Source organism: Notolepis coatsorum, assembly GCF_963971535.1.
Source record: "Notolepis coatsorum genome assembly, chromosome: 3".
Classification (NCBI taxonomy): domain Eukaryota; kingdom Metazoa; phylum Chordata; class Actinopteri; order Aulopiformes; family Paralepididae; genus Notolepis; species Notolepis coatsorum.
In genome coordinates, this window is record NC_140167.1 from 60422250 (window position 1) to 60448472 (window position 26223).

General features: G+C 42.4%; 1 protein-coding gene across 1 annotated transcript in view; it reads left to right on the forward strand.

The window, feature by feature from the left end:
• The window catches only part of fcho1 (FCH and mu domain containing endocytic adaptor 1), a 253690-nt gene that overhangs the window by 126340 nt on the left and 101127 nt on the right, over window positions 1-26223 (forward strand). The window contains exons 3-4 of the mRNA XM_084310518.1: window positions 6226-6317; window positions 19924-19998. Coding sequence (XP_084166644.1) covers window positions 6226-6317; window positions 19924-19998 — 167 coding nt within the window. The remainder of the gene's footprint in view (window positions 1-6225; window positions 6318-19923; window positions 19999-26223) is intronic.

The window sequence follows — 26223 nt, forward strand, 5'->3', positions numbered from 1 at the left end:
CAGTGCGATGCCCGGGGACCAACTCCAGTTGTAATGCCAGTACCTTGGGTCGAGGGCACGGGCAGGAAACAGCCCATGGGGAGAACTTACAAACTCCACACAGAAAGGCCCCCTACTGGTCAGACCCCTGCTGGGGTTTCTGAACCCAGGACCTCCTTGCTGTGAGGCAACAGTGCTAACCACTGCCCCACCATACCATTTCATAATTAAATAATCATTTAGACTAGAGCACAAACATCCTCCCAGCCTTCAGAAATTACTTCATTAAATGTTTAATGAGTTGAGAATTTGCAATGCTATAATAATGTATTGCAGAATTTTGCTTTGTAGCATGGTAAATGGTGCATAATGCATTTATATAGCGCTTTTATCCAAGGCGCTTTCCAATTTTTGTTCCTCACATTCACTCACACATTCACACACTGATGGCAGGAGGCAACCATGCAAGGTGCCAACCTGTTTATCGGGAGCAATTAGGGGTCAAGTGTCTCAAGGACATTTCGACACGCTGCCCAGGAGGAGCGGGAATCGAACCGGGAACCTTCTGATCACCAGACGACCAGACGCTCTACCTCTGAGTCCTGAGCCACTTTCGCCACTAACTGACTGTCTGCTATAAGACACAAGAGTGCCCTGGCGGAGAGTGAGACCTCTCTGTAACTTGACAGATGCAGGTTTGGTCTCCCATGATGGCCAATATGTCCATCACTGGCAAAGTGTTCTTGAGCAAGGCAGTAAACCCCTATCTGCTCCAGGGGTGCCGCAAATAGCTGTATACTCTGTGTGGGGGGCCATAACTCTCCTGCAATGTTATATCTTAAAACTACAAAAAAGCAAGGAAATTGTTGTTGTTGTTATTTTACTCCATTACAGCAAGATAACTGTACTTAAAATGTATTTGAATGAGCTGGAAATAATCAAATCACTCCCAAACCTTTTGATTTATTTACTTTTCAGAGTATTATAAGATGCTCCTGTGTGTGTGTGACTGGCTGACTGTGTATTATATCTTGGGAGTTTTCTCTTTCTCCCTTGGCTGTGTGTGTGTGTGTGCTCCATGCCATGTGCCCAGGCTGTGTCTTGGCATTCCAGCCATTCCCCTGCTACCTGGGGAAAGTATCTGTGTTCCTCTACCATGGTATTATTTATAGACCCTGGACAACAGCTGTCTTGTCTATGTATCTGTCTGTGTGTCTGTCTGCCTGCTTATCTGTCTGTCTGCCTACCTGTTTCTGTCTGTCTGTGTGCCTGCTCTACCCTTGAGCAAGGCACTTAACCCCCAACTGCTCCAGTGGAGCTGCTCAGTGGCCAACAGTGTCAGACCGTGGTTGTACTGATCAGATACCAGGTGTGAATGTAATGTAACTGTGTGAATTGAACCTACCATGGGTAAATAAAGGTATCATTTATGTGTGTGTATATACTGTATATACTTGATATGTGGTGTTATGACAACTACACGATGTCCTTCTCCAAGATAATAAAAGTTATCTTACATCTTCAAAGTCAAAGTCAGTGTATTCGTCATGTACACATTACACAAGTACAGGTTTCTTCTGTGAACAGACTGAGCAAACATCAAATACTAACATACAAGAAACTCTCAATAAACCTCAATGACAACATAACTCAATAGATTCTGTAAACATCTCAATTACATCTCTCAATAACTCACTGGAGAACACATAATTTCTCGAATATAAACAGTTTTAGTAAAAAAATAAAAATAGAGAAAATTGAATGAGTAATGTGTATCTGTAAGATCAGTAATGTGTAATCTTAGTCTTAACTATGGTTTATTCAAGGTTGGGCTTACTGTGCTAATCTTAAACGAGATATTTTAAGAGCAATAATGCTTCTACTGTGCTAGCAGATCTTTTTTCTTTTTTTTTTGTAATTTTGTAATAATCATGAAACAAGACAAACAGAGTTTTGAGGGGAATTTAATTTTTTTTTGTAAACTTCGAGACACTGAAAAAGTATTGGGCTATACAGGTAAAATAATATGACTTAACATGACATAACCTGGATAGTTTATACCTGGAAGGTTTGAATACATGAAAACAAACCCTTGGTAATCCTACGCTTGTTGCTTTTCACTGTGTATCATCATCACCCATACATTGACATTTAACCTAACACTTAACTTAATCCCAGTAAGACCGGGCTGAAGCCTGACTGATGCTGCAGAAATAACCTCTCCTTCCTTGAAACCCAAACACATTTTTCACTCGACAGACAACAGAGAGCTCATTCTAGCCTGTCTGGCCAGACACACAAACAGGAAGACAAGCAGGCAGACAGACAAGCAGACACACAGGCAGACAGGCAGGCAGACAGGAAGACAGGCAGACAAGCAGACAGGCAGGCAGACAGACCGGCAGAAACAGGTAGTGAATGTGAAGCAGGGCGTAGCTGAAAAAGAGCATCCGTGCTCAGCGAACCTACCCTGGGTAAATAGGTTAAATACATATATATATATATTTTTTTTTCTATATAAGGGCACTTCATCTGTGGGTATTGTTAATTCTCTTTCCCCACCCCAGATATTTCCTGCCGGGTCCGGGGGGATTGAACCAGTGACCTTCTTCTCACATTAAGCCGCCACTCAAAAAACAATAATAATAATATCAAGGGGAGTGTTATGTCTAGTCTTCTAGACTAGCAAAATCTGTATCTTGCAGAGTTAGTTGATCTGGTGTCTGGCTTTGAGACGGAGAGATATTCTTGAGGCTGTCCTACTGTAGCTGATAGGAAGTTGTTCCCTGCAGCGTATCATCAGTCAGTCTTACAGCTAAGTGTCAGCTTAATAACTGGTAGAGAAGGAGCTTTTCTTTGCTTTGCTTTTCCTCCAAAATGTCATCCCCACCCCGTGGTTGGTTGCCACACAACAAGAAACAAACAAACATTAACAGGTTCAGCGCCAGAGGTCGCTGTGGGCGTATGGCCGTGTGTCAGCGCTTTGTTCAATGGGGATAAATGCCAGTGTTTGTAGTGCTAAAACTATATTAAATATTATAGCTATGGCTCTAATAACATAGTCGATTGAGTTTCTTCTGGTCAAGATGCAAGAAACAGATCATCCATACATTTCCGTTTTATACCGTGGTGAATATGGGTATAGTTTGAGTGATTCTGTGTAATCCCAGGAAACGCAGCCAAACAGCGTTTTACTGCATTTCATTATAAATCGTGCCATTTCTCGCCTGGATAAATAATCAATCTGAAATCAACGCTAGATTATCGGTATTATGTTTCATCATGCATGCATGAAAGGGTGGGGGGGGGGGGGGTCGTTTTTCTATGCTTTGATCGCCACCAACGGAATACGCTACACACTACATTACAGACACACGATCCGATCACGGGGAAAGAATTATCGGATCAACGCAAGATTGATATATAGTCCTTACCTTGTCTATGATGTACTGCAAAAAGAATAATCCAATTATCTGATCGCCATTCCAAATACTGATCGCGATCGTGTTTCCAACGTAATCCACCAAAGAACACGAACCGGGGGGGCCCGACCCTCGTCGATGCATGTGTTATAAGCGCTTGTCTTGCCGGAGTATTTAGACCACGCCCGCACGCCGCAGCTCAGCCCAGACAACAAGCCACATCGTTTCAAATGGAGTGCAATAGCGGCCGCAAGGCGTTAGGCGGCGGTATTGGACGTTTGCGATCTCGGACCCATTCCCAATGATAACATCAGGCTGGATGGATGAATTATGAATGGATATAGCGAATAAAATAAATAACGGTGAAAACCCGACTTTTCTCGGGTTTGGCGCCCAATGTTCGGTGAGTTAACCCGAAATATGTCGGGTCCGGCACCCAATGTGTTAAAGGTCATGACAGAACATGAAAGAAACAAACATACACAGCATTAAAGGTCATGACAGAACATGGGTCCTGGTTGTCTTTGAGACTTAAGCACACCGTTAAGACGGCATAGCTATTAGGCTTTGAATGGCAATGTTTCTTAACGTGTGCATTGCAAAACACCTAATTGAGCCAATTAAACTTGTTATTCTTGGAATACACTGCATGAAACACCTAAAACCTTTTAAGAATATGATTTATTTATTTACACAAGGCAATTGGAATGTGTCTTTCCTCTTCAACATAACATACACACAGTCCCCTACAGTGTTAAACATAACATACACACAGTCCCCTACAGTGTAGAACCCCTGGAGATGGGGTTCAGTGCCTTGCTCAAGGGCACTTACGCAGAGATGGTGGGGACATTACAGTTGATGTAATATCAGCCACCCTCCAGTCACCAGCTTGCAACTGGAATACACCCTCCTGTTGGTACCAGGCATTGAACCAGCGACCTTTCGGTTACAAATCAAGCCTGCATCTTAAGATGTATGTCACTGTGGCTGGATTACTGTTCCTCACTTTGCCTTACTAATAAGATGCCCCCTGCTGTTACTCCTATGGGTGTTAATCGTTGGTAGGTGACTAGGTGTGTGTGTGTGTGAGAGATGTTTAACAAAACCTGGAGGTATCCACTTGATAACATCAATGACATAATTTTTATCAATGTAAGTAAATGTTGTATTTTAAATGTTTTAACCTTATATAACCAGGCAATTTGACAAATTAGATCACATTGTGGGGAGTATCCCACATCACCACAAATCATCCTCAGGGAGTATTGCAGGTGCAAGGAATGTCTCACTCACACACACGCACGCACGCACGCACGCACGCACACACACACACACACACACACGCGCGCACACAATCAATCAATCAATCAGATTTATTTATATAGCACATTTAACATAACACGTGTCAACCAAAGTGCTGTACAGAGGGTAGATACACATAGATACATATTGACAACAATCACACTCCGTTTTATGGGAGGGCACACAGGCAAACACATAAGAAAACAGGGCATGAGTCAGTGAACGGGAAAGGCTAGTAGGTAGAAGTGGGTTTTGAGCCTCGATTTGAAGGCATCTATCGAGGGGGCGAGCCTAATGGAGGTGGGGATGCTGTTCCACAGTTCAGGGGCTGCGATAGCAAAGGCACGGCCCCCCCTGAGCTTGAGGTTAGACCTCCGGACTGTCTGGAGCCTCTGATCGGCTGACCTGAGGGACCTGGTGTTGGAATAGGGGGATAGGAGGTCTGAGATGTAGGAGGGGGGGTGACCATTAAGGGCTTTAAAAACAAATAGGAGAACCTTAAAATCTATCCTGTAGCGTACTAGAAGCCAATGAAGGGAGGGAAGGACAGGGGTGACGTGGTCTCTCTTGCGGGTTCCGGTCAACAGTCTGGCAGCAGCGTTTTGTACCAGTTGTAAGCGGGACAGGGAAGACTGGTTAATGCCTAATTAACACACACACACACACACACACACACACACACACACACACACACACACACACACACACACGCACACATATACATATGCCTGGCAGCTGCACACCCACAGTCCTCTACTGAGCCATTGAGCAGTCGAGTGCCTTGCTCAAGAGCTCTTCGGCAACAGTTAAAATAAGATACAGATGTTGTCCCAGATGTGAACCCGTATAATGTTTCTGTGTGAAATTGTATCAACTTGTTGAGGGTTTTCGTCTGCTTGTGGCGGCTTCAAAACGGGAACCTTCCCATCGCAAGCTGCTTGTCTAACCATGAGGGTCCCAAATGGAATACTGTTGGCTCGCTGTACCTGTAGCTGTATTAACATTCCTCACTTTGACACTCTAATATTAGACCCACTCCCTGCTGTTTCTCTTGTGGGTGCTGCTGACCAGAGGTGTTTGATTTGTTTCCCTTGTGGGTGCTGACCAGTTTGATTTGTATCCCTTGTGGGTGCTGAACGGAGGTGTGTTTGATTTGCTTCCCCTGTGGGTGCTGACCAGAGGTGTGTTTGATTTGTTTCCCCTGTGGGTGCTGACCGGAGGTGTGTTTGATTTGTTTCCCCTGTGGGTGCTGACCGGAGGTGTGTTTGATTTGTTTCCCCTGTGGGTGCTGACCGGAGGTGTGTTTGATTTGTTTCCCCTGTGGGTGCTGACCGGAGGTGTGTTTGATTTGTTTCCCCTGTGGGTGCTGACCGGAGGTGTGTTTGATTTGTATCCCTTGTCGGTGCTGACCGGAGGTGTGTTTGATTTGTTTCCCCTGTGGGTGCTGACCGGAGGTGTGTTTGATTTGTATCCCTTGTGGGTGCTGACCGGAGGTGTGTTTTGATTTGTTTCCTGGCAGGGGGATAAGAATGCTGGCTTCGATGTTCTCTACCACAACATGAAGCATGGTCAACTTGCTACCAAGGAGCTGGCTGAGTTTGTCCGTGAGAGGTAAGTGTGTGTGTGTGCACATGTCTGTGTGAGAGCGTGCGTGTGTGCATGTTGGAGTGTGTGTCTGTATATGTGTGTGTGTTTGTTTGACCATGTGTTTTTTTGTGTGTAGTAGTATAGTATATGTTTGTCTATCCTTGTGAGGACTAAATGTCCTTGCTAGCATAGAATGATGAAGAAAATCTTGCAGCATTTTCTTCTCACTTTTTTGTGTTTATATGTGTGCACGACATGTGTGTGCATGTCGGTGCATGTGTGGTATGTCCCTGTGTGTGTATTTGTATCTACATGGGCAGTGGTGTTGCGAAGGGGTGGAGACTCTGTGTGCTCGGTATTAGAAATAAAAGGTAATGTTCCAGGTCAGGATGAAAGGCTGTTCCCGCTTTTCTAAAATTCCATATTATAGGTATGGAGAGATTCATGTCATTACAAAGCTTTCTGTCCACTGAATACAAAATAGAAACAAGACAATTGTAAAATGTATATATATATCTCATCGTTGCGCTGCCCTACTGTCGGTCTGGTGAGGGTGTAGACTACCACATGTCTCCTCCAATACATGTGGAGTCACCAGCCACTTATTTCACCTGACAGCAAGGGTTTTCACTGAGTTTCACAGCTAGGAGTTTCACTGCTAGGAGTTTCACTGAGTTTCACAGCTAGGAGTTTCACTGCTAGGAGTTTCACAGCTAGGAGTTTCACTGGAGTTTGACAGCTAGGAGTTTCACTAGAGTTTGACAGCTAGGAGTTTGACAGCTAGGAGTTTGACAGCTAGGAGTTTCACTGGAGTTTGACAGCTAGGAGTTTGACAGTTAGGAGTTTGACAACCAGGAGTTTGACAGCTAGGAGTTTCACAGCTAGGAGTTTGACAGCTAGGAGTTTTACAGATAGGAGTTTGACAGCTAGGAGTTTCACAGCTATGAGTTTCACTGGAGTTTGACAGCTAGGAGTTTGACAGCTAGGAGTTTGACAGCTAGGAGTTTCACAGCTAGGAGTTTCACTGGAGTTTGACAGCTAGGGGTTTCACTGGAGTTTGACAGCTAGGAGTTTGACAGCTAGGAGTTTGACAGCTAGGAGTTTGACAGCTAGGAGTTTGACAGCTAGGAGTTTGACAGCTAGGAGTTTGACAGCTAGGAGTTTCACTGGAGTTTGACAGCTAGGAGTTTGACAGTTAGGAGTTTGACAACCAGGAGTTTGACAGCTAGGAGTTTCACAGCTAGGAGTTTGACAGCTAGGAGTTTTACAGATAGGAGTTTGACAGCTAGGAGTTTCACAGCTATGAGTTTCACTGGAGTTTGACAGCTAGGAGTTTGACAGCTAGGAGTTTGACAGCTAGGAGTTTGACAGCTAGGAGTTTCACAGCTAGGAGTTTCACTGGAGTTTGACAGCTAGGGGTTTCACTGGAGTTTGACAGCTAGGAGTTTGACAGCTAGGAGTTTGACAGCTAGGAGTTTGACAGCTAGGAGTTTTACAGATAGGAGTTTGACAGCTAGGAGTTTCACAGCTAGGAGTTTGACAGCTAGTAGTTTTACAGCTAGGAGTTTGACAGCTAGGAGTTTCACAGCTAGGAGTTTCACTGGAGTTTGACAGCTAGGAGTTTGACAGCTAGGAGTTTGACAGCTAGGAATTTTACAGCTAGGAGTTTTACAGCTAGGAGTTTAACAGCTAGGAGTTTGACAGCTAGGAGTTTGACAGCTAGATGTTTGACAGCTAGGAGTTTGACAGCTAGGAGTTGTCACTTGTCCTTGGGTCACCTGCAGTGATGCGGCTTGTCTGAATGTTAGACAATAGGTGTTTATTGTCTGAATGTTGGGTGTTTATTGTCTGGGTGTTAGGTGTTTATTGTATTGGTGTTAAAAATCAACAAAAGGCTCTATTAAAAAGTTTGTAGGCCCATTTTAAAAGCTTCCACAGTCTGTGTTGCTCTCAGGTGGTCAGGGAGAGCATTCCACAGACTGGGAGCGGATGAGCAGAAAGCCCAATCTCCCATGATTCGGAGTTTATTAGTAAACTCAGAGTTTTATTAGTATTTAGTATTAGGTCTTTATTATCTGGTTATTGGATATCCCTGGTTCCTCAAAACCCAACTGAAATATTCTGAATAACTCCTTCTGGATGCTCGATGAATAAATGCTCCCCTCTTCGGTTTCAGTCAGTGTATAGCTAAACTATTCTGAAAATACCTTCTTTGGTGTCAGTTTTATGCAAAGATATTCTCAAAATCATCTCATCTTGGGTTTCAGTTTAAAGCTCTAATATCTATGGGTTTCAGTTCTTCCTGCGTGAGTGAATTAGTCGTATTTTAACCGGCGGTGTGGGAGAACGGGAGCAGGTGAAGCGTCACGAGTTTCTCTCACAGAAAAAGACTAACACAGATTGCACTGTCAGGACCAATGTCATAATCCTGACATTGATTCAGGAGCTACATTCCCAGACCGGGGGAAATTCACTTATCCCGTCAGAAAGTGGCACACAATAAATTGCTGAAGTAGAGGGCAGGAAATTAAGCAGGGACGTTGTGGGAAGTCTGTGTCAGACCAGCTCTCTTCTTCTCTTTATTGAGAAGGAGACAGAGTAGGGGAGACATGGGAGAGAAGGTTCTTTATTGAGACAGTAGGAAGGCTGATATGGGGACATAGTAGGGGAGACACAGGAGAGAAGGTTTGTAGCACCTGATAATGTAGTAATTTCCCAATAATATAATATATTAATAAAATGTAATAAATGCGGCATAACTTGATCGAAAATGTAATAACACCCAATAATTTAATAACTTACCAATCATTTAATAAAATGTCCTGACTGATGATGTAATGATTTCGACTGATAATGTAATACTATGTTTATTTTTAATCCAGAGGTGGGCGTCTTCCCTCAAAAGTCCTACTCTTACACTTATTACAGAAATGTTTTATTTGTATTTGTTCTGTGTATATCGGTTTAAAAAAATCACAGATCCACAATGAGTTGGATGCTATTCAAAGATTAGCTAGATTAGCCCAATATCTTAACAATGTAGTACAATACAATATTCTCAATATTCTCTCAGCTTAACTAAATTCAGAATTCTGGACCCCTGGCCCTCTTTCCTATAATGTTGTTGATCAGTAGAGTCCTTTCTCAGCACAACCCATGCTAGTCTTCATACTGGATACCCACAGCCCTGAAGTAAATGTAAAAACCTACTCCACAGTGAACACAAAGTAAGCAGTTTGCTGTTACATTTGTTTAAGTTATTTTTACAGTGGCCCCTTTACCTTTCCATTAGTTTTGTGTTTAACCAAGGAGGAGCTGGATGTCCACTATGAAGCACAGCAGAAAATGTTGACCCTTTGTCAACAGCATCCAGTACAGGGTAGGTGCATAGAGGAAATAGGGTTGTAGGAGTCCAAAATTACCCTTTAATTTAAATTAACTTAAAACGATCATTAAATAATATATATATATATATATATATATATATATATATATTTTTTTTTTTTTTATATTAAATAAGGCAATGAAGAGGAGTCGAGGTCAGAGGGCAAAGGTCACAGCAGGTCAGACCCAGATAGGAAGCCCATCTCCACAGCCTCCTCTCTGCAATCAGAGAACAGCTGTTAATGACACATTTAAAATCAGTAGTGTACTGTGTACAAATCAGTAGCAAAGACAGGTGATAAAATGGCACTGGTTTTCCTGAGTCACAGCAAGAAAACTGTAGTTTGAACTGAATTCCTTCATTCTGAGTCATTACGTCAGAACACCAGCGTCCTATGCTCTGCTTGGTGCCAGACGTCGGTGCCAGTCAGGGGTGCGTTGGTGATTTCAAAGCTGGTTGCACTGTGTAACTGAGGGGTACAATTCCCTGACTGTATTAAATAAGTATGGTATCATTAAACCACTACTGTCTTATGTACATTACTACTGGCCATACAGTACACAGGTATATTAGATGAACACTTCCACAATGACACGGTTCCACACAAATCTTGGTTATAATAATATTTATTAGCAGCAATGATAGTATATTACAATACTTTACGTAGAGTCGCGCTTATAAGGCGAAGAATGTGCGTGAGTAAATCAATAGCGTAAGTCCATTATCATATTACGCAGGAGATAATGAATACCACCTGTATCTTAGGGATTATATCTATGGTACACTAGTAGGGCAGCGGGAGATACTAGTAGGGTCCCTCCGGTTGTAGGCCAGCAAGGGGAGAGGATTTGTCGGTAGCAGAGTCTGGGTCAACGAAGAATAGGGAGACTCCAGGTCAGGGTTAGAAATTAACATTTTTTTTCAAGGGCTTTTTTTGCCCCCCTTAATTGATTTTCGGGGGCTTTTTTTTGTATTTCGGGGGCACTGAATTTTTATGATGAAAATTAACATAAGGATTATAAAACATTGTTGACACTTTTTTTTACAGTCTTCGTCCCTATGTTTGATAATGTAATGTTAATGTCTCCATATATAGGGCTCTACGCTAACCTTTTTCCCAAGGAGCACATGTGCTCCTAAATAAAATGTTAATAAATAAAATCTAAATAAAAATTTAGGAGCACACAAAGAAATTTAGGAGCACAGTGAAAATTGTTCAAGTAACACAGAGTTTATTAACTATTTATCTCATGCATTATTATACTGTGCGTGTGCACACTATGAATTGAAAATGGGGGACCCTGATGTAAACAAGACGAAAGTCTTTCTCTGGTCTGCATCCCCTTAACTTGTGTGTATTGAGCTGTACTGTATTGTACCCATTCTGCAATCTGTTAATAAAGTTTTCAATCAATCAAACGCAAAGGATATCGGTTGTCAAGCTGCTTTTGTATGTTGTAGTGTTGTTATGATACCAACATTTTGACTTTGATACAGATAGGAAAGGTAATGGAATATATTATTAGATGACAGAACATTGAAAATTCTTTATACAATTATTTAATTCATTATGAAATAGAAATTCCGTTTTTGGGTGGAACGTTTGTTGCAAGGAGGGAGGAGGCGGGGACCGCTGCGTGTTACACACAACACGGAGAAATGGTCTAGCTGCTTCGGTGCGTCGTTAACGTTAACGTCGGAAGAAATTCCCCACTAAGCCCTAAATTCAGAGCAGAGCAGTATCCTAATGACTTTTATGCTTCAGTCGATAAGGTGTTTTGCGAATTCTGTCAACATACCGTGGGGACTGGACCCGCAAAAACACGTGCGAATATCACTTCAAAAGCCATGTCAGCCGGATTCCTCTCTTTCTCCTCGTCTCTCTTTTGCTCAAAATAAAAATGAATGGGCTTCATGGCTGGCTGATTTTTTTGCGTTGTCTGATTCTGAATGTATAACTTGCCTAAGCCGGTACCGTGACTTTGTTTTCGGGCGCTACTGTGATTGGACGTTTATGCGCCTTGTGTAATGTGGGACTATTATAACAGCGGAGCTGTTTTGTAATCGTCACTCGTCTCGAATAAATGATTTTTCCGGGTGGCGCACACACACATATTATTAGGGCCAAATACAAGGGAAATGCTCGCACTGTAGATCATATATATAATTATATATATAATTAGTAAACTGTCGGGGGCATTTTCTGCCCCCCTTAACTGATATTCGGGGGCATTTTGTCCATTTTCAAGGGCATTTTGCCCCGAGCCCCCGTTAATTTCGAACCCTGCTCCAGGTACAGGAGACGGTGCAATAATCTCTTGATCCGCAGACGAATAACAGCTATTCTCCGGCATGCAGCTCCGCATGGAAGAAACCTAGCCAGCCTCAGGCTTCTTAGAGGCGGGCTCGACGTTGCTCCTCACAGGGTAAATCCCACACAATTGTTGGTGTAGACGATTCTCCGCTCCATCAGCTACAGGACCAAAGCAAATATAATCCAGCCGAAAAGGGCTATGCAGTCGTCGGGTAGGTTATCCAGTGTACATGTCCACACGGTCCTCGTCTAGGGCTCCTCGGATGAAGGCGCCAGGGTAAGCTGCCCAGCCTGGATAAGCACACTAGCTGGTACGAGGAAACGTTGGTGATGCTGGTCACGGTAGAACGGTAGCCGCACGATACACTATACATAAATAGACTATTACTGAATTAATAGAATAGGTCGAACTCGACGGTACAGCGTTAAACTCTGATACTTCAGCTATCAATTCGCACGTGGTCTCAATGCTCTATTTGGGGCCAAACGGGCCCTACTTCACCGCACGTTGTATCGTGGGTGAGGCTTCACTTGGGTAACTCGAACTAGGTTAACTAACTTCTGTATTCACCTGCGCCATATTTATACGTTAGGTGAACAAACTAGTACCAGCCTTATTCCTGTCTCGTATTCTTGCGCAGAGCCGTTCATGTCCAGGCATGTCTTTGGCGGTGACTTTGAACTAGACCTTGGGGGTATGGCAGTGGCGCCTAAGGGACCGCTGTCCAATAGGAGAACGAAATATTATGGTCTGTACTAGGTAAAGGGATATTCCGTGTATATGTACAAAGAATACACAAGGGATATCAAACGATATACAAATATTATGCAATATATATCAATTAGTAAATATATATATTCGGTTTAATCTGATCCTTCGTAACACACTGTTTTAATGACGCCACGTGCACGCACGCTCCTGGCATCCCGCACATGAGCATAAATGTTCCCTCGCGTGCGCACAGACTAAAGACAATGCCTAATTGCCTCTAGCAATGGAATGTAACACATTTCATTCACAAGTTTTGTGTGAATGTATCTGAGAACGTATTTGAACACACCTGACGACCTGCGCTATTGTTATGCAAAGTAGCCAGGTGGGTACTTGGCGAGTTGGTGTATCAGTCGAGTGCAGCGCATTCCTGTGTGCACGCGCATGCACATCTGTGCATGTGCGTGCGCGTGCTTTTGCTCACAGAGCCGGTTGCTCGGCGTGCAACCCCGTCCCATGAGCAACGCACCCCTGGTGCCAGTTCTATTGAAGCCTATGGGAGATGCAAAATATACAAGCTATTTGAGGAGATACACATCAACCAATATATCAAATGTTAGCTAGTTAACAATGCAACAAATTGCTGATGATTCTGACATCCGAGGTAATAACCTGTTTAAATGACAGAAATTAAGAGGCGACTGATCCCATTCAATTAAATGTCGACAGAACTGAACGTTTTCACACCTGGCACCAATGTGCATTCATAGTGACGTGCACTGGTCCAGTGATCAGCACGGGTCCAGTGAGTCTAAGCGGCCGGCTAGTATAGACCAATCAGCATGGGTCCAGTGAGTCGAAGCGGCTATAGCGTGTCGTCAATGTCGACGTGATAACCTTTCCTTCTTTTATCGTTACCTTGAGTCACACACAGGTGGTTATTATTTTTGTGTTATTTGTTCTGACTGCCTGGGGGGAAACTGTCCTGGAGTATGCTGGTCCGGGCCTTGAGGCTGCTGTACCACTTGCTGGACGGCAGCTGAAGCAGTTTGTGGTTGGGATGGCTGGGGTCCTTAATAATCCTGCAGGCTTTGCTGACACACTGTCCGTTGTATATATACTGGATGGAGGGAAGGTCACAACGTCCGGCGACTAAGCCTCGGTTCTCCGAAGGAAACTGAGTGAGACACAGCTCTCTCTATGGGTGTTTTACTGTTTTATACACGCCCCCCGAAAACAGAACCCAGATACTCAACATGAGAGCCCATCTGATCAAGTCTATAGCTCCTCCATCCCTTAGGGGCATGAGGACACTATGACCTGTTAGGGCTGGGAGATATGGAAAAAAATCATATCGCGATAACGATATGATAATGTTATCATATTTCTCTATATCGATAATTATCGAATTGTTATAAGTATACATTTTTTATTTTATTTTATTAACAACAGATGTATGTTTATTTTGCAGCAATTCTTTGTCATTGCCGCCATCTTTAGTGTTACATCCCCTCACACTCCAGTTCTCAGGCTGCAGCTGGTTTAAAAGCGAAAGTAAACCGGCTTCTCTGCTGGCTGTGGCTCCAGGGGAGTTGAACAGTTCTGGCTCTGCTAGTTTATTTTCGATCTTTTGGCGCTTTTTTGGTGGACAAACCACCGCACATGTGCACCGTGACTTGTGACTGGAGTCTAGTTCTGCTAGCACACAAACTGTATTTTAAATTAGAAAGCAAACAAAATAAATGGACAAGAGAAAAATAAATCTCAATTTGGACAGTATCTGCCCTGTTGCAGGTCAAAAAAAAAAAAATAAAAAAAAAAAAATCGATATTCGATATCGATTATTAAAATATATCGCAATATTTATCGTTATCGTTATATCGCCCAGCCCTATGACCTGTACAGATTCACATCCAGAACCGCATGACCTAAACTAGGAGCAGTTACATAAAGACGACAACACTTAATAAAATAATGGGGAGACACCCAAGTGGCCTCCGCACAAATCCCACTCACAGGGAAACCGAAATAGGACCCATGAAGTAGTCATACACCCAGAGGGGGCTCTACCATTACGTGTGTATCCCATGGCTCTACCTTTTACAATGGTCCAAATGGAACATCACATTCAGCCTCTAACACCAGCCAGAACCGACAGGCAAAAGGATATTCCCAAAACCTACAGTACATGGCAGGCATCATTTATATAATATAATATAAGTTAATAAAATTAAAGTTAGATTAGACTACGCCTATGGAAATCAATAACTCCTACAAACGGAAAAAGGAGATGCAGCCCTTACGCTGAAACTAGGCCTGAAAATCATTCCACTCAACATCTAACAGGACCCTGATTCTGGATGTTCGGGTAGATGGACATGGTGGTGGTTGGATGGGGGGGGGGCGTGTGGCATTGTGGGTGGTTTGGGATGGCGCTGGGACCTTTGGGACACTTTGGGGTGCTGTGGGGGTTGTGGTGGGTTCTTCATGCGGGGGGTCCCTGGGGTGTTGGTGGGTTGGGCGAGTTCGGCGATGGGGCTGGCCGGGGTCCGTCGGGCGCATGTGGGGGGCTGGTATTCGACTCTGGGGGGGAGGGGTTGGTTGGCGCCTATGGCTTCGGCTGGACATTTCCCGGACCTTCCCTGGAGTTGGGTATTGGTCTCTTGCGTGTGCTTTGGTGGATTTTGGTTGGTCTTCGTCATTGGGCTCTCTCGGTTCGCTGGCTGGTTTTGGGGTTCCTTGCATGGGGCTGTGGCTTCGGCTGTGTTCCCGGGGGTCCCAGTGTCGTCTCGGACTGTCCCGATCCTGAGTGTCTTCTCATTTGGCCGTTGTTGTGTCTGTCTGTTTGAATGTTTGGAGTCGTGTCTCCTTTGGCGTCTCCAATGGCATAACCACAGCTGTTGGGACAAAGTCCCCTGGAGCAAAAGCTGCCGGCTAGTATAGACCAATCAGCACGGGTCCAGGTAGCAAAAGCGGCTGGCTAGTATAGACCAATCAGCACGGGTCCAGGGAGCAAAAGCGGCTGGCTAGTATAGACCAATCAGCACGGGTCCAGGGAGCAAAAGCGGCTGGCTAGTATAGACCAATCAGCAAACAAGAAAAAGCTGCTAAAAAGCTGTGTTTCTTGAAGCAGAGTCAACAAACAAGAGGTCTCTAGTACAAATTTCCACCACAACAAGGCTACATTCAAAATCAGCTCTGTTCTGTTGCGGTAACATTCTATACTCAATACTGTGCTAGATGCATCATATTCAAACAAATCGTTTTTTGTTTGTTTTTGAATGAAGATCTCTAGAACTGTCAAATCATTCGCCAATTGCGAACATTATTGGACAGGGTTGTTGTAGCCAATAAGTGTAGCTTTCCAATAGGGATGTCCCGATCATATTTTTTTGCTCCCGATCCGATCCCGATCATGTGATTTTGAGTATCTACCAATACCGATCTTTCCCGATCCGATAAAAAAAAATTATAATTTTTTTTTCATCCCAATTTCTCACATTACATTCACCCTGAATGTTGACGTTATCCAGGTGAAAAGTTAACTTCATTCAAGCTAGGCATTGCAACCGGAGTAATCTAAAAACTCCGCCTCCAACCTGCTGCTTCATGAGAGCAATGGCGCCATCGTCTGTAAAAATCAGATGACTGCAAGTTCTGCAACTAGTGGATGTCCCTCATCCTTGACATAAATCATTTGATGTATTTTTCAAGTCAAGAGTTTTATTTGTCACGGCATACAAGTATACAATGAAATGCGGATGTATAATTAAATCAAAGGAAATGCGTTTGTTTTGGCAAAATTCTTCTGCTCTGTGTGACAATAAATAAATGAATGATGATATGCAATTTAAAACCAAAACTAAGGCCCCAGTATGAGTTTAAGACGTGAACAAGGTCATTTTTGTTGAATCAAATTTTTTTAAATCCTGTTTTATTTTTTATTTATTTTTTGATCTTCTGAAAAGCACGTGATCGGCCCGATCACGTGATCGGATCGGGACATCCCTACTTTCCAAGGATACCCCACGTGGGGTTGTGCGAATCAGGGATCTAGGTGCAAATTTATGAGCGAAAACAGGAAGTGAAAAACACACAGAATGCATTGCCGTCAATGAGGAAATGGGAATACTGGAGAACTTTTCTTTTTGTACGGTTTACCAAAATCGCTCTTAATCACCCATTTCTGAGTGTATCTTTATGAGATTTGGACCTGTACTACATAATACTTCAGGCTATGGACCTGCAGTGTTTTCCAGCTTATACGGGGATATAATCTTTTTGGATATTGCAACTACTACAGAAAAACATGAGTACACAAGTACAAGTATAACTCAAGTTCAGCCCTATGTTACTCTATTTCATTAGCACTAAAAGTGATTTTTCTTTATTGTGTAAGAAACTCCAGAATGTTATCTTTCAAAAGAGACCAGGTGTATGCATGTGCTATAAGTATAAAGTATAAAGATAAGCTTTGTAAAGAAAGTATGCAGTCCTCAAGTTAAAAAAAAAATTACTGCTTTTCTGGACGCATGTTATGTGGTTAATTTGTGTCAGCAATGCTTCTGGTGATGAAATTTGCGTTCCTTAATCAAACCCATTTTATTTGTATTTCTTTGAGAAAATAATTGTCAATGTATTTTATAAAAGGATCAACATGTTTCAAAGTTATTTCTAATAATGAGATGCAAAAATAACAAAATATCATCAGTAATTTTGGATTACTGACCAGGCATTGTGGGCAGTCAGGGCCCCAGACCACTAAAGACCCCAAGAGCCCAGGATTCATATGGATATTAATTGCATCATCTCACTAATTACACCTGAAGTGGTATTGCAATCACGTCTGTCTGTCTGTCTGTCTGTCTGTCTGTCTGTCTGTCTGTCTGTCTGTCTGTCCCAGCCATAATTCAAATGTTTTTTTATTCAATTTGGATACATAAATACACATAGTATTACATTATCAGTCAAAATTATTACATCATCAGTTTGGAGACACAGGAGAGAAGGTTCTTCATTGAGAGAGTAAGGGAGGCTGAGAGGGAGATAGAGTAGGGGAGACACGGGTGAGAACGTTCTTTATTAAGACAGTAGGGAGTAGTGTTGTCACGATACTGGAATTTCGACTTCGATACGATACCTTGAAAAGTATCGATACTTCGATACCATTTTGATACCAAAAAAAAGAAAAAAAATATATATATACTTTTTTTTTTTTAAACAAATTTAGCTTTTGTTGCTGGTTGATTCTCCTCAGCTTCTCTCTGGTACTATAAGAGAAGATAAATATAACACTTTTAAAACCCTTTGTTTATCTTTAGATCAGAGAGAGAGAGAGAAAGAGAGAGTGGCTGCTGGAGATTTGAGGTCTACTGAGCGCACCTTTCTAGTTATGACCCGAAAACAAGGGTACTTGAGAGAGAGAGAGGGAGATTTCTCCGGAGCTATGCTCGGAGCATTTATTAACGTTACATTTTCAACAACATTGCTGCTAATTGGACACTTCATGGAGGCGGGGTAACGTTGTGTCGAGTTCATGCGTGTACTCGTGTAGGATGGGCTTCGCTCGACCTAACGTTGGAAACGGGGTAGTTGTCGAGTTCATGCGTGTACTGGTGTAGTGTGGGTGGGCTCGGCTTGACGTTACTCCGTTTCCATGAAGTAATTATAAATGTGGCCAGCTAGCTAGCATAAGCTAACGGAGGAACAACAGCTAACGTTAGCTAATAATAGCTTTGTTTACTAACTGAACACTCCCGGCTGTGAGGGGGAGGAGGCTGCAGCAGCAGCTTGTGTCTGTTGCCGGTCTCTGAGGAGGAGGAGGAGGAGGAGGAGGAGGAGGAGGAGGCGGAAGGGCAAGCGTGCTCTGGCAGCGCGTCTGTCTGTCAACAACTTGCGGGAGCAAGCCAGCTGGTATCGGTACTGCAGAAAGTATCGGTATTTCGGGAAATGAGTATCGAAACCTTTTTAAATATTCAGTATCGATATGTATCGATATTTTTGACAACACTAGTAGGGAGACAGAGTAGGGGAGACACAGGAGAAAAGGCTCTTTATTGAGACAGTAGGAAGGCTGAGAGGGAGATGGGTTAGGGGAGACACAGGAGAGAAGGTTCTTTATTAAGACAGTAGGAAGGCTGAGAGGGAGAGAGTAGGGGAGACACAGGAGAGAAGGTTCTTTATTAAGACAGTAGGGAGGCTGAGAGGGAGACAGAGTGACCCACACATCAGAAAAGATATTGAACTGGTGCTTGTGGTACTTGTGAGGCAGGGGGTCCCACTGTATCATATCATGGGAATCTGAGACCCTACTTTTGAAAACACAGCTACTCTTGTCACATGTCGAATCCATGTGAGGACCCAACAGAAGTAAGGCCCATGACCCCTTCCCCTTCCAGAAACCTAATTTCATAAAACCCTGTTGGTCAACGAGCATGTTGTTCTATTCAACCCTCTGGGTATATGGATCAGCCCCCTCCCACCCTCTCCTCCCTCTCTCCGGGGCTCTACAGATGGCTATTAAAGTTTCATGCTCAGCCTTGTGAAACGGCGCCATTTATTATTGAAATGTGGGTCCTTGCAACATTTACCCAACACTGAAGCACATTAATCTTCATCTCTTCTTGCCGATGGCATTTTGTTGCGCCCGGTGTCTCAGGAGTGGGCCGGGGTGCACTGGTTGGAGCTGGACACGTATTGATGCGGATGCTGTTGTTCTGTGAGGAAGTCTTAATGGGTTTATTTACTGGCACCGCTCTCCACAGACCAGTTGAAGCACCTTCAATTTAAAGACAACACGAAGCATTACTCCTACTGCCTCATCACTGGCCAACACACCGCTCCTGATGGGAAGATGTGTGTGAGAGAGATGATATACGGCATCACTGGAGACGAGGCATCTTACTCTGGCTTCTTTTTCAAAAGGAAAAAATTTAATAAAAAAAATATCTTTTTCTTTTAACCCTTTACTGAATAGGGATGGTATTTTGAGGAATTGGACCCCATGTGATCTTCTAATTAAAACATTAGAAGATCAGAAGCTGTATTTTAGAAACCATCGTCACCCATGTTGACCGATAACATATGAAAAATTATTAAATGTAGCTCTTGATGTGTTGGAATAATTTGTCAAATTCATTTTCGAGAGAGAGAGAGAGATCTTTAATTTGACCAACTTTTCAGCAACCCTGTTAACCTACATTGTGTGTGTAATTTGCAGGGCTGCCATAGAGGAGACCTACTCCAAGTCGATGAATAAACTGGCCAAGATGGCAAGCAATGGAAGTCCCCAGGGGTGAGTAGGGCTGGTAACGGGGTTGAATAGAAGGCACTGTCCTCTGGGGCTGGTAACGGGGTTGAATAGAAGACACTGTCCTCTAGGGCTGGTAACAGGGTTGAATAGAAGACAGTGTCCTCTTGGGCTGGTAACAGGGTTGAATAGAAGACACTGTCCTCTAGGGCTGGTAACAGGGTTGAATAGAATACACTGTCCTCTATGGCTGGTAACAGGGTTGAATAGAAGACACTGTCCTCTAGGGCTGGTAACAGGGTTGAATAGAAGACACTGTCCTCTGGGGCTGGTAACAGGGTTGAATAGAAGACACTGTCCTCTGGGGCTGGTAACGGGGTTGAATAGAAGACACTGTCCTCTGGGGCTGGTAACAGGGTTGAATAGAATATACTGTCCTCTAGGGCTGGTAACAGGGTTGAATAGAATATACTGTCCTCTATAGAGGGGAGGCCGAGTCAGTCTAAAGTGAACTTGATTGATCCATGTTGGCAGACTACACAATTCTTTGTGTGTAATATCTAGTTATTATGTTGAGTCAAAATACGTTTGTTGGCCAGCCGTCTGTTGGTCATCGGTGTTCGTAATCTTACATTTAAATTAAATGTTTTCTCATGCATATCTTTGGACACCTCTAGCTGATAAACCAATCAGGATACAGAAACGGGATTTCGGGACCCCAAAATTGTCAACATGAACAACGGAGAATGCATCTGACTGGAACGCTAGCTGATTATACACAACATGAGACAGTAAATACTATTGTAATACGTTCAAAACTATGTTCAATTTGTGTATTGTTTTGTTACTATATAAGATTGTATTTCGCACTGTATTAACCATAACGACGTCACAGATGAGCTTTAGATGGTTAACGTGATATTAACGCTATCTATCCGACGGTCCGACCTAAATACTATTGTAATAAAACGTTCAAAACTATGTTCAACTTGTGTTTTGTTTCTTACTATAAGATTGTATTTCGCAAGCCATACCGACGTCAGGTGAGCTTGCTATCCATTAGATGGATAACGTGATATTAACGTTAGATCTAACCGACCACAATTTGATTCGAAATGTATTACATAGCTCACTTTGTTGGTCTCTCTCTGGTCTGCATCCCCTTAACAATTGTGTGTATTGAGCTGTACTGTATTGTACCCATTCTGCAATCTGTTAACCGTTTTCAATCAATGTCAGACGTCTATAAAAAAAAAAACGATTGAATTGCTCAGAATTTAAAATTATGTCCCCAATAGGACATAATAATATTAATATTATTCCCCAGTATGACACAATAAACACAGAATGAATGCTACCAAAGATAATGCTATATGCAATTTGTGTATAAAGTGTGTATTAATCCTGTAACATGAGTCAAGGTCAGATCTAGCCTGGCATAGAGAACAGAATGTTGATTTTTTGATGTTCAAGTTTCTTTATTAGTTGTCATACAGAAGTACAGAATACTTTTATATAAAATGCTTCTTTCTGTTTTGCTCCAGAGATTGTGCTAGATAAAAATAGAAGTCAAGTACGTAGACAAGTGTTCAATATATACATACAATGTACAATGTAGAGTAGAAAAGTAACTGAGTTACAATACAATATACTATACAGTACAATGCAGAAATGGGATGAGGTACAATTTACAGTAAGGTGTAATGAGGTATGGGTTGTAGTGCATATTCTTTGCCAATAAATATAAAGTGTGTTTAGGTGTTCTAAAGTGGGTGCTGCAGTGAGTTGTTTGTTTAAAGTGAGTGTGTGCGTGTGGATGTGTGTGCTGTGAGTGCATTTGATGGTTGTTACATAGTGTTATTGTCATTTGTATGTGTGTAATGTGTAACTAGTACAGTGAGAAGGCATTTGGCGATTTCTTTAAACAACGTCTCCTAACAGATGAGGTGGACTTCCATGCTCCTGTAAAAAAGATGAAACTCAAAACCTTCAAGGACACAACAACATCAAGTGTTACCAAGGTGAGAGGCAAGGAGATGGCCCTGAAAGCAGACCGAGACCTCTTCGCCAGGCTTATAGTGGTGGGAACAGTCAGGAAGATTGACATCGGGGAAATGTTAGTCTACAGTCTGGGACCCTTCCCTGCAGCCATAGCGAACATGGATGGCTCTATGGTGAAAACTGATAAAGCCAAGTTAATGCACTTTCTCGAGGGATCAGTAAATCCACCCGCCACAGTTGAAGTCCCTGATGGCACAGGGGTGGAGGTGTTACATGCTCATGTCATGCCTCTCAATACAGTTCCCATGTGGTGATCAGCAGTCCAGAGATTTCTTCGAGATTGACTGGATGTCACATCCTCCAGCCCCAGTCGCAATCCTGGAACTTGTATACTGCTCCTGCAAAAAAAACACAATGCATGAAGGGGCGATGCACATGCAAATGAAACAACCTACCATGTACAGACATGTGTCTGTGTTTGGACTGTCAGAACACTGTATCTTCTTTTTTTCATATATTTTATTTCTTTTTTGGAAGGCACAGGTACAGGCATACAATGCACATTGTTGGTTCCAGCTATCTATTGTTTGATAGTTTGCACCATTTAATCTAGCTGTAGAAAGCTCCATTGTTACAACATCAGCTAATAACTGTTTCCAGTGATTAAAGGGCAGAGAATGTGGAGCTTGCCATCAAAGTGCCAATTTTTTTTCTCAGCAGTACTTCCTGCCAAGCTAAAGAATCATCATCATTAAGGAGCAGTAATTTGGGACAACAGGGAATATGTTTTTGTAATACATGTTACTGTTAAAATAAATAACATGTTATTTTCACACTTGTTATTGTGTTATAAATGTTGATTGATTGATTGATTGAAAACGTTATTAACAGATTGCATAATGGGTACAGTACAGCTCAATACACACAATTGTTAAGGGGATGCAGACCTGGGCCCTGTTTCATGTACGTGGTTCAACTAAGTCGATCAAGATGTCCATTATCCAGCTTCAGTTAACCCGATGTTCGAAGCCGGGATTTTCCTGTTTCACAAAGGTGGATTCAGTCTCGTTAACTCAAGCCAGACTTGCGAGTCAGGCTAAATGCGCGCGGCCGTTTTAGGTGAAAAGCCAGCACGTATCGATGGCAGAGACCCTGATTCTCAACGGCATTGATTGATTAATTGATTTAAGACTTTATTGACAGATTGCAATACGGCTCAATCGCCTCGCCGACAAGTTAAATGCGTTATCTATAGGCTAATTCTAAGTCCCTCATTACCTCAATCAATCAGATTATATTTCTTTAAACTTGCCTGCTGGATTGAATAATCAAATGAGATCTTGCTAGCGAAAATAACTAGTTAACTGTTATACAGAATTACGATACGGCCCTCTTGCCCATTGATTGATGTATAGTCAATCTTTAACTTATCTCCAATGTGGTCTAACGGGTTGTTCTTTTGACTTTCACACGGACGACCGGGGTTCAAGACCCTAGTTGTCTCCTTTTTTTTGCAATATAGGAATAATTCAATTTGGTGCACGTTGAGAGCTATATAAAGAATGACATCCTCAATGCATGTAGATTTATAATATTTTAACTTAAAACCAGGCTACTTTGGCGTATAATCATTAATATTATATTCAAAAAAATCATATTGGAAACACCGGGATTTGAACCCGGGTCGCAAGGTTGGCAGGCTTGAGCACTACCGCTGGGCCACTGTGCCAGATGGGATAAATTCATTGTTTATACATTAATGAACGAGAGACCCGTGTTTAGAATATTCCTTATTTTGAATGAAGTTTTATTTCTTTATCCTCATTCATTCATGTGACGTCAACGGCTCATTCAATTTCTCAAATCCGTCAAACAGCGCATCTCATCAGACATCTTAATCCCAGTTACAATTAAAATAACCACATTTTTGTGTACATCGCACGAGCGAGCGCCACCGTCGCCACGGTATATATAACGTGCATTATTTAGGACAAAGTGAATTTAATATCAGCATTTTGGGTCTATTTTACATTTCAAAAGCCCCCTCTGGAAGAATGGAGCACAAAAACGTAATTCAGAATGGTATAATGCAGATCGTAGACTGTGGGAATAGTTTCAGGAAACAAGCTGTCACTTCTTTGCGGGGGCGTGGCTCTGCGTGATCGGGCTAACTTGAACTTGAACTCTGCTTTCGAGCAGGCTCAAACTTTTGGATCTGTTGGCATGGTGATCTGGAAAATCCACGTACATGAAACCGGAAAGTCCGGCTAACCCAGTTATCCAGCTAAAGTTATCCGGCTAACTCAGTTATCCAGGTACATGGAACGGGGCCCAGAGAAAGACGTTTGTCTTGTTTACATCAGGGCCCCCCATTTGTAATTCATAGTGACAACAGCATCTAAAACAAAGACCGCTATTACCATAGTGTAACACACAGCAAGAATGTGAAACAAGTTACTATTATTAGTATTGGGTTAGAGTTGTTTGATTTACACTAACGTAATGTTAAAGTTAAAATGCTAACGTAGGTAACGTTAGTCTTTGTGAGCTGTGGCTACAACATTTTCCAATGTGTAATCGGACGTCAAAACGGACTACATATAAACTGCTGATGACTCATAACTTCCTATCACGTTTGAATAATGCTGTAAAGTTAAGTAAAAATGCATTTCAATAGTAATAGTAATGAATTGAGAGCTTACCGAATGCAGAGCTATCCAGTGTTGTGAACAGACGAGTAGCAATATTTACTTCCTGGTTCCACGGCTTGAAGAATGTCATTGGGAGAAATCAAGTCACCTGACGTTGTAACGCGTTTTGATTGGTTCCGCAGCAACGCCCCTTTTCACAAACGTAGGTAGTTTTTATCTTATCAACACATTAATTTCATAAAGATATGACCCAACAACCGTTGCCAACAAACTGAAATGTGTTATTATAGTATATTATGTAGTTCATATTACAATAACATATAGTCTGTTTAACCAGATCAATCATTTCATTAACGGAAGCCTCTAGAGACCTTCGGCCCACCGTCTACTAGGGCTGGTAACAGGTTTTCATACACGGATGAGGACCTCTTTATTTAAACTCGAAAGGCAACTGAGGTTTCCCTAATTTACAGTCACGTTGAGTGTACATAGAAATAACCCAAAAAGAAAAGCATATCAAATATATGTGGTGTTTTCAAGGTTTGAAAAGTGCTTGAATTGTGTATAAAGTGCTGGAAAGTTATTGAAATTGTAATTGCACTGTATACTTTCATAATAAATCGCTATCTGACTGAATAGTTTGGTTTTTAGATAAAGAAATAAAATTTGGAGAGAGCCTAATTGCTTTCGCCTCTCTCGAGCCTCGCCACAGCACCCCCGCCCCTCCTGAAAGCTTGCTATAATCCCAGTAACGTTAGCTTGCTAGTGAGCTAGCGTTGCCACAGACGGCTACAATATGTTTATGGTTCATGTTGACAACGACAAGCGACACTGTATATTAACTCTTTCTCTGCCATACCCGAGATTTCTCGGGTCATCTCGCCATACGTTGAACGCCAAAACCAGAGATTTCTTCCTTTGATCTTTTCCTTTGATCCCTGTTCTATACGGTCAGCCGGAGCCATCTAGGTGTCTCTGATTAATATGCCTACGTTGGAATTGCAATGCCGATCGAATCTCACCAGGTGACAGTATCGCCTACCTTTGAACTGGAATGGCTTGGTGTGGATACACGTTTTCCTCCTTTTTTTTTTGCAAGGGCTCCTCCTCCTGCCTGAACAGAGAGACACAGGGATCGCCTGGAGATTTAGTTGTCTGAAGCGTACTTCCCATATAAATGAGTATAGACATATACACGGATCGCAATGGCGATGCGATCACTTGGAATTATTCTTTCTGGAATACCTTCTGGCTAAGGTAAGATATATTCTATGTCTATTTTACCGAACCTGAAACATGTTTTTGTAACAATCACAGTTTTGTGTTTTACCAGACGCAAAACATGCTCGACAAACACGATCACAGTTTTAAGTAAAAAATACCCCCCCCCCCCCTTGATTATTTTGTGAATGCACATATTTGATTTGGGAGTATTTGGAGCGTCAGGCGATCAACCGGAACGATTTGGGCTTATTGCATATAATGTGTCATATCTCACAATCTATGGAAAAAGACTGGATTATTCTGGAAATGGGGTGATGTGTAGCGTGTAACAAACTACAGTGTGTAGAAATTAACTAATTAGTCAGTATTGGACTATGAACAATGCCTGTCAAAT